A 14,123-nucleotide genomic window follows, 5' to 3' on the forward strand; every position below is an offset into this window, starting at 1 on the left:
GCAGAGGTGGGTCTTTTTGGATTGGCTTTATCCAACATTATAGCCTGAATCAAAAAAAAAGTGATTTAAGTAATTGATTCATTAATTAAACTATTTTTTTTCTTCTATTTTCCAAGGTGTTTTTTCTGCATCAACCCAGAAAAGGGCCCTAAAGTGGAAAAGACATGGACATCCCGTCTTCACGTGAACCCGAGAGTCCTTACCTTGATTCAGGAACTCGCCGATCATGAGTGGCGTGACGCCTGAATATGGACTAAACTAAGAGACTTGTGGCATGTGAGGTTGCGCATCATTCACAATTTCAGCTCATTTACCCAGTTCTATATGTTTGAGGGGCAAGTCAAAGTTTCACACAAAATTGTATGTATGCAATTGTTAGTTTTATTGCTCTTGTATTTCCTCTAACATCACATCTTCACTTTTGTCTTTAACTTGATTCAGGAACTTTCTGATGTGGTGCGATGTTTGAACATGGACTAAATACAGTAAGACTTGTGGCATGTGATGATGTGCATCACCCACTGTTTAAAACTTTGTTTCAGCTCATTATCTGCCCAGCTCTTTACGCTTTAGCAATTGAAGGTTTCACACAAAAGTGTTTGTTTGCAATTGTTACACTGCAATAGTTTCATTGCTGTTTTATTTCCCCATAATCCGTGTACCATTCGTTCATTCGTTTTTCAAAATAAAACCAAAACTCAAAAAACAAATAAATGACTTGTTTCCTCAATATTCGTTTCCAAAACCAAAAGGAAATAACGGATAACAACTCGTTTTTCCCATTTGCAATTTTGTGCTCAAATTAAAAATGGAAAAAACGGATAACGAGCGTTTCACCCCGTTTCATCCAATTTTTATATTTTTAATTGACGCAAGATGCATGACCCGGTTGTGACCTTAACTCGTGGGACAACGACACCACCAAGAGCCAAGAACAGCATATCTTGTAGCAGGTAGCAACTGAAATGGATATTTTTGTGCTTTTTAGTGGAAGTAAGAGGGTTACTCTGAAGCCTGAAGACATGACCACAGAGAAGATATCGGTTATTTTCCAGGTATGTATCTTATTTAAAGCAATAAAGCGATATAATATAACGTTATGGTGTTTTAAATACTCGTGGATGCGCACATACCAATCTATCCAACGGCTATCGTTTATTAACTTTCAAAGTTATTAGTGTGTTCGAACGGATTATGGTGTGATGTTTTTATTTTACGTTGTTTTAGGTTAACATTGATTTGCATGCCACATTCGTCTTAGATTAAAACAAGTGAACTAAAAGATGTTCTCTGCTTTAGCTTGTAACGTTATATTATAGTCTCTTATAGTCTTAGCTTTTTGTAGCAGTCACTGTGAATATGTCATTAAGTAACAATTACTAATGAAAATGTTGGTGAATACAATGTGAATCCATACATTATTTTGTAATAAAAGCACAAAAAGCGGTGTGGTTGGCTGGACTGTACACCTTTTGGTGCTTCTGTTCTATCCTGAACTATGTCATAGGTCCAAAAGGAAACCGTTTATTTGACGGACGACACCAACGTGGCCATATTTCCCCGACCTGATGGTGACTTCAACTGCTTTGACCTCATCGCCAGAGGCCATTATGAAGTGCATGGTGACAGCACCACTGTGGAAAAATCTGCAGGGGCACTTCCCTCAAGCCAGGTTGCCCGCTTTTCTTTCCATCGCCCACCAAGCACTGCCACAAGCTCCTCCTGTCCAATTCCAAGGAGCACCACCAAAACTTTTGTGAGGTGAGTGAAAAAACAACATTTACATCTTGCTAAAACATCTGTCACTACTGTTACTACTTTCTTTTGCTACATTATTTGAGCAGGTGTGTCCAACTCTGTTTACTGGTATCCCTTATCCTGCATATTTACCATCTGTTTGTGCTGCACCTGCAACTTATCAGCAAATTAAGCTAGTTTATCCAAGACCTTGATGACCAGCCTTACATTAAGTGCTTATTGTTCTCACTATATATATTTGGGTTCAACAATTAATACAAATATTATTGTAATTGCAATATTGCCAAGTGCACTATCCGCATCACAGGAACTGCACATTTTTTTCTCAGAGTTTGAGGCTTGTGTGGCACCAATCACCAGTAAGGTGAAAGAGGCCCTTGGACAGCAGGAGTCATTTATTTTGACAGATAGTCAGGGCAACGAAATAGTTGACTCTGATGGAACTAGGGGTATGTTTTAAATCATTGCTGTGTAAATGATATTTTCTGCAGCCACATTAGGAACTTAAGTGCACAAACAGTTCACACATATCTGAATTAGGAAAAGTACACCTAAACATTCTGGTATTGAAGTACATTTTGCATTGATAGCTTTCTTGGGTGCTTCAAATCTGTTTATAGTGTCCTATTCTTAAAATTCATAACCCACATATAGGATATAAGTTATCAAAAATACTGCAAATATTTTATTAAAATATAATAAAATGTCCTATTTTTTCATTGCAGGATCAGCATACTGGAAGCAAAATTCCAGGAAAGTATTTGCAGTACCTGAACCACAGATGGAACTGCTACAAGTCAATAAAAGGAAGAGGTTGAGGTAACTGAAAATTATTCTATTTTAAATTTTTTCCACACCATTCATGTGTTTTCTTTTGGATGACATGATGCTGTGTTTGAAAAAAACTAATTATTAAGGTCTAATTAAATGTTACATTGTACATTTTTTATGTTTTTCAGTCGAAGAGAAGATACTGGCCTTCAAGAGGTTATGGCAGACATTGAAGAAGTTGTTGAAGCAGCCCAGGGACTAAAAGAAGTGTCGAAGATGATTAAGGATTTGAGTGGATTTGCACATTCCACAGTGACAACAACCCTGTCTCTTTCAGAGGCTGAAGTAGCTTCCTTAAGAGTCGTTTTTGCCTGTCTTGTCTGCAAAGGTTAGTACCGTTTTACAATGGATCATTAGGAAGATGTAATTAAAGATCAAAATCACTTCACTTCTGTTTGTGTTTTACTAGATTTGACATGCTGTGTGGATTTAATTTATATTTGGTCATTGTAGTTTGGCCTACGTACTGAAAATAAATGAAGTGCATTTTTTTTTTTTAACCTACAGGTCCTGTAGACAAGCCAATGTTCTCAACATGCTGCAGAACCCTAATCGGGTGTAAGGCATGTGTTGCGGAGTGAAACAGCAGCCACAGTTACTGCCCGAAGTGTCGCGCTGTGGATTTGGAGAACAGCGTTCATGAAGTGGCTGGACTCTCTGAGGCGCTGGCACCACTGGAGAAGTTATTCCTTTAGTATGTTGCTATGGTGGCAACAGATGTTCATACAGTTCTTCCGAGCCTTGTTTTTATAGAGGAATAATGTCTAATGTTAACAGTATTATTGTCACATGTAATTGTGGCACTTAAATGAGGTTCACAAGATTTTCTACTTGTTATACAAGATTTTCTACTTGTATTTTTTCACATTAAAAGAAATATGCAGACCCCTGAACAAACCTGGAATTTATTCATCTACAACTGAGCTTAAATCAGTTTCTCACAACTACTGTACAAACATATGCATAGTTCATTGGTGGAAAGTTGAGATACTTGAGTATTTTCTTTTCATGACTTTTTACTTCTCCACTAAATCTCAGAGGAAATATTCTACTTTTATTCCACTACATTCATTTGACGGCTCACAAATTTAGTACAATTTCATGTTATAAATTAGCAGTTTTACACAAGTACAGCTGAAAAAGAACAAGTTGATTAATCAATAAGTCAATTGATATATTAATTGGCGTGAAGGCATTTTTCATGTAAAAACATCTTAAGGTTCTAGCTTTAGAAATGTGACAATTATAGCCACACAGTACTTTTTGTGTACCTAGTCTACCACTGGCCTAGTATCAGACACCCCCAACTGTATTTATCTTGCATGTCTTTCAGTAACATTGATCAGATAGAACAGTGCCTCCTGAAACACACTATGGTCATTGTTAACCACTTTTCCAAAAAGAAGAGACATGTCTGGAAACCTCTCTCCAAACAGCTGCTCAGCACGACATCGGTCTTGCTCTGATGAAAATGGGTCAGAGCCAAAGGCAGATACCCAAGTCAGGGAGGAGCCCAACTCCTGCTCATACATGTGTGCTGCCTCGGCAGCGTTGGGCAACAGCTCTGTGGGAATTCTTGCTGGACAACAATTAGCTGCAAGTTGGTTTGGTATCCCGCTGCCTAAAATGGGCAATTATTTATATTAGTTTTGGACAAAATTGTCAATTGTTGTAAAGCTCCATACATACAAATACTAGCGTAGCCTACCTGGTATCCTATGGGCATTCCAGGACTGCACAACCCTGGCAAGTCCAATCTGACTCACTTGACATGCCAGGTTGGAGACACAAAATTTGGTAATATTATCCTGGATGTCGAGCAGCTCTTGATCCAGCAGGTGAACCAGGGCCTGTTTTAGTGGATAGTTCACCCGATTGTTGACCTCTGGCCAAATTCTTTCCACACGAAGGTTCTGTTTAAACAAAAAACATTTTTAAGACTGGAAACACTTCAGATCAGAAAACCCAAATCAGAAAAAGTTGGTCTGGTGTGTAAATACAGGTATAAGCAGTAGTAGACAGCATTAATTTACAAATGTCCTTTGGTCTTGAATTATGTTGCAGACAGTTTGAAGTCAAGGTATTTAAGCTTTCAATTGATATGTAAAACAAATATTCTGCCATTCAAGCCTGCACTTTCTCCCAAGAGTTGGGACATAAGTACCAATAAGTGATGAGTTGAAAAATTGAATAATAATGGTATAGGTAAACAGCTAATTTCAGCAGTGATTGTACAAGTTAACAACATCGCAAGCAATCAAATCAGCCATTGAGTAGAAGCCTGCAGTGTGGAATAGGCTTAATGCTTACCCTTACTTTTCTTTAGGAAAAATCCAAAAGACGTGGTCCATATGGTACAGGTTTTACCAGTTGAGCAATTGAGATTCCCTGCCACAACAACATTTTTTGAAAGGTGTTGCAGGCTTGAATGGCAGGGATAGATAATTACTATCAACCATTTATTGATTTGGGATTTTAAATATTTTCACTTGAAATATATTTTGCTTAATTTCAAAAGTTACTTATTATCTGTAATCAGTAGGACAAAATTCACCCTTGAAGAAGTTGTCTGTACATAAGGTAGCCTGTTGATGTTACGTCTGTGTTGAGACAGCTTTTCTTGCATGTACAGGGTCAAGTAAAACTCCCTGCCATGATCCACTCGGATTTGGTCCCACATGCCGTTTTGGACAACTGCTTTCCTGTAATAGAAAATGTGTAGATTATATGGATACATATGTGGATATGATACGTTCAAATTCCTATGTAGCACATACTGCTTGTAATGTAAAAATACTGACATTGTATGATAATCCCACATAGTGCTTATTATTTATTGTTACTGTTATTAACATTGACTTGCCTGTAAACTTCCTCATAAATAACTAGGTTGTTTTCACTGGCATTGTGGATTCAGCAACAATTTTGCTGCTGAATCCATCAATAGCCAAGACATGCATCACTCCAAACATTCCCAGCTTCTCATTCTGGTCTAGGTGGAGTTTGTGGCCCATATACTCAGCGTGGTAAGGAACTGGATTCAGATTACGTGCTCCCTAAAACAAAGTATAATTCAATCAATGCAAGTTGTAATAACAATAAGTTTTACCTTTTTTTCTCAAATATAATCAATATAGGTGACTTACTTGGTGACGCAGCTCATTATACGGCTGGTGTACCTCTTTGAGAATTCTTCCCACTCGAGATTCTCCTGCCCTTACCGCCACTGATGACAGGTATCCTGTCATGAATTTTCGGCCGTAACATGGACCTGTCTGTTAAGACGAAACATTTGAATTAATTTAAACAATAATTACATTTTTTTTTTTTTTTTTTAAATTGTTAACATTAGGATTAGAAACTATAAGCAAGTACCAAGCTGCAAACATTACACTGCTCTTCTATCTTCTAAATTTTATCTCTGAGTTAGTGAGAAAGAACAATATTTGTAAACGATAATCAGGTTAATTTTCTTGTTCTAATGTGTAGAATTATTTTTTAAACTATATTCACTCTTTTATAATTATTACTGTATACTAGATCTCCATATGATGTACGCTAAAAGTCATTGATCCCATTAACATTATGATAAACCCATTATAATAAGCTACATAATTGGTGTATGGCAAAGTTAGCCTACATTTTAAAGGTTGAAAAACATTTAAATCAGTGTGATCACCCTGTTGCACTGAGTATTGCTCTGATGTAATACCGCCACAGAGTGCCGTGCTCACCGTGTAAGGTTAACGTTAACTTACACACTCTAATTAGACGTTACTTAACGTAACTTAATAGGCTACTTGGTTGGTAGCCTACTTTCTTTCTTCCTCTTGTGAGCACTTACCTTATCTATCGATGACATGATTGCCGTTTCCAGTTCTGCGTCTGACACATGTCTTTTTCGTCTGAGCTGGTGTTGAACACAGAATCTTCTTACTGACATTTCCGAGCATCTCGGGACATCTATCTGATGCAGCGCGGCGGAAATCTCGGCATGCGTTCTACCATCCTCAAAAAGCTGGCGAATTAAGTCGGAATATTCATCCAGTCCGGCCATGTCGCTACTTCTCGTCTTGACCTCTTGTGTGTTTGGCGGACTCTGGTCCTAATAAAGGTCACATCCGGGTCATGCATCTTACGTCAATTAAAAACATAAAAATTGGATGAAACGGGGTCAAACGCTCATTATCCGTTTTTTCCATTTTTAATTTGAGCACAAAATTGCAAATGGGAAAAACGAGTTGTTATCCGTTATTTCCTTTTGGTTTTGGAAACGAATATTGAGGAAACAAGTCATTTATTTGTTTTTTGAGTTTTGGTTTTATTTTGAAAAACGAATGAACGAATGGTACACGGATTCCCCATGCCTTTTATATATTCATAAAATAGGAGTAAAGTCCATCTTTACTCTTTTAGTTCTAGTAAGATGGTCACTAATCTGTTGCAAGCTCTCTATTCTGTTTATAAATGACATACTGTACTACAAATATGTATGTTGACAAATTAAGGTTTTTGATATTTTCTCTGAGGCCAATAAATTATTGGAAAGGCAAGTTATTATATTTCATTTTTTAATATTTCAATTGGTAAGGTATATCTTTGTTTTTAAAAGTGTTTTATGTTTTATCTGTGTGCACGTTCCATTTCTGATAAGTGTCAAACGTCTATAAGAAGGCAGTGCCGATTTAATGAATCCTCTTAGATAAAGTATTCATTCTACCAGCAATAGAGTCATAGAACAGGATTTTATGCCTTTTAAGTTATGATAAAAAAAGAAATTCAATACAGTTGTTAGATGTTGCTTTCACACAAAAACACTACATTATTCACTAAACTTTGGGTAACATTTGCAAGAAAATTCAGTCAAATGCATTGATTTTACGGAACAAACCTGGCAGCTGTGGTTGCCAGGATAATTTTGTAAAAAAAAACGCAATACAGTTGTAAATAACTTCACAGAATTGTACATTTTACAGCTAAAGAATGTTATTGTAGGGTATTTATTCATTTAAAATTTAATGGGATTTAATGTAAATTAAGCAGCAACTACATGTAAATCCTACTGAAAATGTTTGTTCAGTAGCAGCATGATAGTGCTAATTCAGCAGAAAAGAGCTGTTGGATTTACAGATTTTATTTTTTATTTTTTGTATATAACTGTTTGAAACTGTAAAATATACAAGTTGTTCTGTAAACATATTTACATTTCTACTGTATTTTTTACAAAATTATTCTGGCAACCACAGCTGCCAGTTTTTTTCCGTAAAAACAACAGGATTTTTTTTACAGTGTATTAGCCTGCAATAAAATACTATGTGCATATTGCTGTTCAGTTAGGCACTGTTATTATTTAAAGTTGTGACCATAATTTTTATAATTATTGATGTGACAGTCATTGTTACTACTCATTGAAACTACTGTTCAAATTGTTGTTAGAAGTTTGATAAATATATTATGGCAGTTGTGATATTTAGAAAAGGTTGATCAAGTTGCAAATGTGTTTTAGGTCAGTGATGAAGGATAATATATAAAGTGCTATACACATTTTAGTGGTTCTAACAATGGCAAACTGGTCAGAGATGAATATACCTTTGATTATTTTAGTTGATTTATTTCTTTTTGTATTCTAAACAAAAAAGGATCATGTATGTTCCTCTTCCATGTGCATTTCATTTGGCATTCTTAGCACACAATGTGTGTTCTCTCCAGTAAACTGGGGCTATAATTAGGGAGGGTTGTACAATTCTAAAACCATAATCGTAATACGCCTCTGCGCGCGTCGGAGTTACTGCTCCTTGCGACCGTGCATTCGCACGGCACTCAGACGCCGCAAATCATCAACAATGAAAAGGGAACTCCCCGCCGAGTTCAACGATAGCTCACACAAGACTCTACGTCATACGGTTCATTAGCTGTGAAAGGGGGCGTGGCTAAAGCATAGGGGGCGGGCCAAACCATCACCGATGAAGAAGGAAGTCTCTGCTGAGTTCAATCACACCTCACACAAGTGTTTACATCAATCGGGCCATTAGTAATAAAAGGGGGCGTGGCTTAAACATAGGGGGCGGGCCAAACCATCACCAATGAAGAAGGAAGTCTCTGCTGAGTTCAATGATACCTCACACAAGGGTATACCTTAAAAAGTTCAAATTGTATGAAAGAGGGCGGGGCTTAAGCATAGGGGGCGGGTCAAACCATGACCAATTAAAAACGAAGTCTCTGCTGAGTTCAATGACACCTCACACAAGACTCTACCTTAAACGGTTCAAATGTTATGAAAGGGGGCGTGGCCATATTATAGGGAGCGGCTCAGTATCACACGTAGACCACACATTCTGAGTTTCATGTAAATCGGATGATGTTTGTCATATAAGGCAGATTTCCTGTTGCCAGGGGCGCTATGACCAAAAGTCAATTTTGGCCTGTAGGTGTCCTCAGGCCTGGACCCTTGTCAATCGTGAGAAATTTCGGGCAGATACGACAACGTACACTCAAGTTACAACAACTTCTTTGTTCGTCGCTGAACACTCAAAATGGCCACCACACCACCCCCCACCCTCCGTCTGACGAAAAGTTTTTCTTTTAATAACTTTTCATTGTTAAGGTGTTGGGATGGTACAGACCAAGTTTGAAGTTTATCGGATGAAATCTCTAGGAGGAGTTTGTTAAAGTATAGCACCTTGACTTTTAGGCCTACTTCCTGTTGCCACTAGGGGGTGCTATGACTTTAAGTAAATATCGGCCTTTATTTGTCCTCAGGGTTGGACTCTTATGAATCCTGAAAAGTTTCGAGGTAATCGGACAACGTACACTCGAGTTACACCCACTTCCTGTTTGGGCGGAGAAACGCACAAAATGGCCGCCCCGCCACGGCCACGCCCTATGACCAAAAGTTTTTCTTTTAAAGAAAGAAAGAAAGAAAGAAAGAAAGAATAATTCCTTCAGTTTCAATAGGGCCTTCACCGCTGTCGGCGCTCGGGCCCCAGCGGCGAAGGCCCTATCCAGTTGTTAAGTCTGACGTCACGCATGACGTTTAGCCTCTTCCGGGTCCAAGCGCTCAGCACGTCCAGATCAATAACAATGGCCGAACCTGTAAACGTATTTACGATCACGTCCTTCTTTAGTGAGGTACCCTTGGCGGTCAAAAAGGGTTTAAACTCCTTTAACTCCAACAGAGTGGTTAGTGTAGCGCATCATTCAGGTGGCATAATTAAGGGTAGAGTCCAGGCATCAATGAAAAAGAAGGTTTACGAGGTTGAGGTGAGTTAGCTGTAAGCTAGCTAGCTAGCTAGTTGACGTAAGGTGATATTCCATGTTCTGGATGAGGTATTTCAAAAGAAAAAAATGTACAGGACTGCTATAACTGTGGATGTAACTAAACGAGGATTAAAAAGTAAATATGTGACAGTCAGGTTTTAGAGGGTTTAGGGAACTTTTAGGCTAATCAATTTAGTAGTATGATCTGATAGCCCCGGGCTAGCTACAGAAGTATTGTTATGGTAACAGCGCTGACAGCAATGTGTTTTAGAAGTGTTAGGGTGAGGGTTAAATTGTTTTCAATACAGGTGCACGTTGAGGGCCAGGCAGTCAGGTACAGCACATGCGAGTGCCCAATCGGCAGAGACAAGTGCCATCATATGGCAGCTTTGTTGATTTGGGTTGAGAAAAATGTGTCCCGCACCGAGGTGGAATGTGTGTGGAAGAAGGCCAACGCTCCGAAGGGGGACGACATTGCAACCGAGAGAGTGTCTGAGATAACACCATCCACAACACGAGGTTTGTAATAAGTTTGTTGATGTTGCGTGGTTTAAATTATTTTCTTAACTACGTAATGTGGTTTAAAGCTACTGCTAATGAGATTAATCGTATTTAAGTTAACATACACTCGCGGCTGTTGCAGCTGAAAAATCATGATCATATCACCATATTGAAATATAGTTGCAAGACAGTGAGGCTGAGATGTACACTGAGATTTTTTTTTTTCTTTTTTTTTTAAAAGCTTAGATTGTGTGCTATAAATAAATGATGATTATAATAAAAGGCTATTAAATTGAGATAAATATTACATTTATACATTTGTATACCATTATTTCAGCTGGCATCAAAATACCTGTCACCCGGGAGGACAAAGAATGGGCTCAGGCATCCTTGTTACAGCTTGGGCGTTTTACAGGGATGGGGTGGATTTTGAGTCCAGAGACACCTCAGGTAAGAGTTTTTACTTTTGTACTTTCATGTTCCCTTAGAATTAGCAGAAATATCACAATTACACTTACATTAAATCAATAACAATTCAGCTAGGGTTTTGTCATCCAACACATAATCATTTTGTTTTGTACAATGTTATATGTTTAATTTTTCGAAATTTGAACCAGGGGTTGGTTTCAAACTGTGTAATATAGTTAAAAAATAACAATACATAATTTAGGCTCATAATAAATTTAGTAAACTACACACATGTATGTATGTATGTATGTATGTATGTATGTATGTATGTAAACCATTGCTTTCATTTCAAATGTATTTTGTATACACTATGTGGCTAAGTATGTGGACACCTCACTGACTTCACAACTTGTGCCTAACTTTAAATCTAGACTCTCCCAATCAAGATGTTTGATGGGCTGGTGACCAGCCCAGGTTTTGTCCAAGCTGAGGACAAGGCTCTATATGTGCTGTCAATGCTTGCTGTCAATGATCAGGAGAAGCAGCAGATTGAGGAAGCAACTGTTGGCCAGGCTAAGAACTCATTATGGTAAGAAAGCTTATTAATAAAAAGTATACTCTGGTGGTTCAGAGAGCCTAACACGCTGAACCTTAAACGCATGCAAACAGACAACACAAGCATAACTAAGTTAGCCCTGATGACATTCTGCTGTCATTTACTCTAACCCCGGATTTTCACCAACTGTGGAATGGCTGCGGATCAGTTCCAAATTGTCTGCTAAAGGCTGTAAATTTGCTCAAAATGTAGAAGTGTGCTGGAGAATGTCAGATTGTTTTTACATGAAACTGTAATGCCAATTGTTGAGCAAAATTGGTCTCTCTAATCGTTGGTTTCTTTTAACAGGTTTACATATCGCAAGAAAAGGATAACAGCAAGTAACTTTGGTTTGGTCTTGGCAGCAGTCAAGCGGAAGTCTTACCCGCCTTCCTTATTCAAAACCCTGCTTGGCCAGTACAACCTCAAAGAAGGATCTAAAGTAAGATGTAGTTAATAAGTGAATATTTAAAATGAAGGCATCTGTGTCTAAGAATACACTTATTAAAACTCAGTGGTATTTGTCCCCTCCCCGCAAGGCATGTGATTGGGGAATCCTGCATGAGCCAAGGGCAAAGCAGGAATACACTGAGCGCACTGGTGTTGTTATACAAGAGAGGGGGGGCTGTTCCTGTCTGATAGCGGCCTGCTTGGTGGATCTCCTGATGGGACGGTGTTTGGAAACTGCGTGATTGAAGTCAAGTGTCCGTGGTCAGCCAGAACCAAGACTATCCTGCAGGCAGCGGAGAGTAGGGACTGTTTCATGGAGTTGGATGAAGTGGTTGGTTCCCTGACACTAAAACAAAGTCACAACTACTGGCATCAGATCCAGGGAAACCTGCACCTGACCGGAGCCAACAGCTGTCACCTGCTTGTGTGGACACCTCTTGACCTTGTCATTCTGCCAGTGCTCAAAGATCCTACATGGGCTGTGAACATTGACACTCTGGAAATATTTTATAAAGATTGTTTCCACCTTACATTCTCTCACAGTTTTAAGAAAAGAAAACAAATCTACCCACTAAAGCTTTTATGGAAGTAAATAACTGGGAAACGTGATATTAGTTAAATGTATTCACCAGTGTCTCCCCTTGTTTTCTGTAAATACTTTTGTTGTGGCTTCTTACATTTAATCTGCTGTAGCCTATTTTTGTGCATAACTGAAAGAATTCTTTTTTTTTTTACAACCTTGAACTGCTTTAAAGTAATGTAAGATAAATGTTGAATGTTTGTAGTGCTTTACTTACTTTAAGATAAGATAAAATGCTGTGTAGCCTATATTTTATAAAAATGTTCCTACCTTACAACTCTCACAGTTTTAAGAAAATAAATGAAACTTTGACATTTCACACAAGCCAGGTATTTTATTTATTATACATATTTATTATTATATCACATCTATATTATATATCACAAATATTACATATCATATTTATTATTTTAGTTTGTAAGCCCTTCATGCTATACAGAACTTGTAAAACTAACCCTCAACCAAACCCTAATTCTACCCTAACCCTATTTACATTTAGTCTTTTTTAACTCTATAGTAAGTACATGTAGTGTGTAATCAAATATGTAAGCAAATATACAGAAATTCATGCATGTACAAACACAGTTAAATTCAGTTAACTCGTCCAATTTCACGGAGAATGGGTGTTTGTAAGACACACACACACTTTAACTATCTTGTTTACATTTAGTTTAAACTGGTATGGAATGTGGTCCAAAATGTGAAACGCTTTCAGTCGCTGAATTGCACGCTCCACATGTATCCTAGCTTTTGAAATGAATCGGTTATTGTTCACTTCCTCCTGCATAAACTGTCCATTGACGAGAAAAGAAGGGATGTTCAGGGAAACTCCTTCTGGCAAAATGTCACGAATTGTGAAGCCCTTGTCTGCCATAACCATATCACCGGGATGTAAATGTTGGAGAAGTCCACAGTCAGCTGTTATCGCCTTGTCTGAGGCACTCCCACCGTACAGGTCACTGGCAAAGGTAATAACTCCATTAGGCGCAACACCAATTAAAGCCTTAAGTGTGGTTCGTCCTTTGTACTGGCTGAACAAATGGCACTGTGCATCAAGCCTCTCTGTGTTAGAGACGGCAACCTCTGTGCAGTCGAGGACGATCCTACAGTTAGGGAAGGGCTGGAAGCAGTCTGGCAGCGATGTTTGATTCTTGGCTGTGGAGGGGATGTTGTTCTCAAGCAAACCGACATACAAAACATCATACAGGGCACTAATGATGGTGGTGAAGATGTTGGTTACTGTGGCTGTGCTACAATTAAACCTTGTTGCTGACTTCCCTTAACTACCTTGATCTAACATGCCAGAGGCTGTTCACCTTGGAGACCTGCTGCGGATATGGGTACGGCCTGGCGCGAGATTTACACCTTCTCCCCCGGATTTTCGTGGCCGCAATTTAGTCTAAGCTTCATCAAGGTCAGGAGCAATTGATCAATTAGGGGCATCATTTGGACAGTCCAATCAGAATGATATTGTAGCTCGAATTTAGAAAGAAGCGCTTCCAAAAACAGGACAGTGGCAGCATCAGGCAATCCAGTAAAATACTGAACTCTGTCAGGGCTGGAAGAAATTTGACTGAAGGAAAAAGTTTGCTTTTGTTTCTTCAATTGTTTTTTCAATTTGTCATTCTCTTCCCTCAGCATGTCATTCTCCACTTCAAGTGCCACAAGACTTTTTGAAGTACATGGGGTCTCTGCAGTTACCATGTCAGCATCTGTTCCCTCATCCTCACCAATGCTAGGGAC

At 38.5% G+C, this 14,123-nt stretch overlaps 1 protein-coding gene and 1 long non-coding RNA gene across 3 annotated transcripts; both read left to right on the forward strand.

Annotated features, from left to right (window-relative positions):
• Positions 1-384: 384 nt before the first annotated feature.
• Positions 385-3,396, forward strand: LOC114570428 (uncharacterized). Of its 2 annotated transcripts, XR_003694505.1 has the most exons (6): positions 385-1,055; positions 1,508-1,761; positions 2,088-2,207; positions 2,484-2,577; positions 2,718-2,917; positions 3,097-3,396. It is a non-coding gene; the product is annotated as an uncharacterized LOC114570428 (long non-coding RNA). The 2 variants fall into 2 exon arrangements; XR_003694506.1 differs by lacking the exon at positions 2,088-2,207.
• Positions 3,397-10,021: 6,625 nt separating this feature from the next.
• LOC114570426 (uncharacterized) lies at positions 10,022-12,330 on the forward strand. Its single transcript, XM_028600762.1, has 5 exons — positions 10,022-10,365; positions 10,685-10,797; positions 11,187-11,344; positions 11,660-11,792; positions 11,890-12,330. Exons 1-5 carry the CDS (start codon positions 10,086-10,088, stop codon positions 12,040-12,042), a joined length of 837 nt encoding a protein of 278 aa, XP_028456563.1. The 5' UTR covers positions 10,022-10,085; the 3' UTR covers positions 12,043-12,330.
• The last annotated feature ends 1,793 nt before the right edge of the window (positions 12,331-14,123 follow it).

Source organism: Perca flavescens, chromosome 15 (assembly GCF_004354835.1).
Source record: "Perca flavescens isolate YP-PL-M2 chromosome 15, PFLA_1.0, whole genome shotgun sequence".
Lineage (NCBI taxonomy): Eukaryota > Metazoa > Chordata > Actinopteri > Perciformes > Percidae > Perca > Perca flavescens.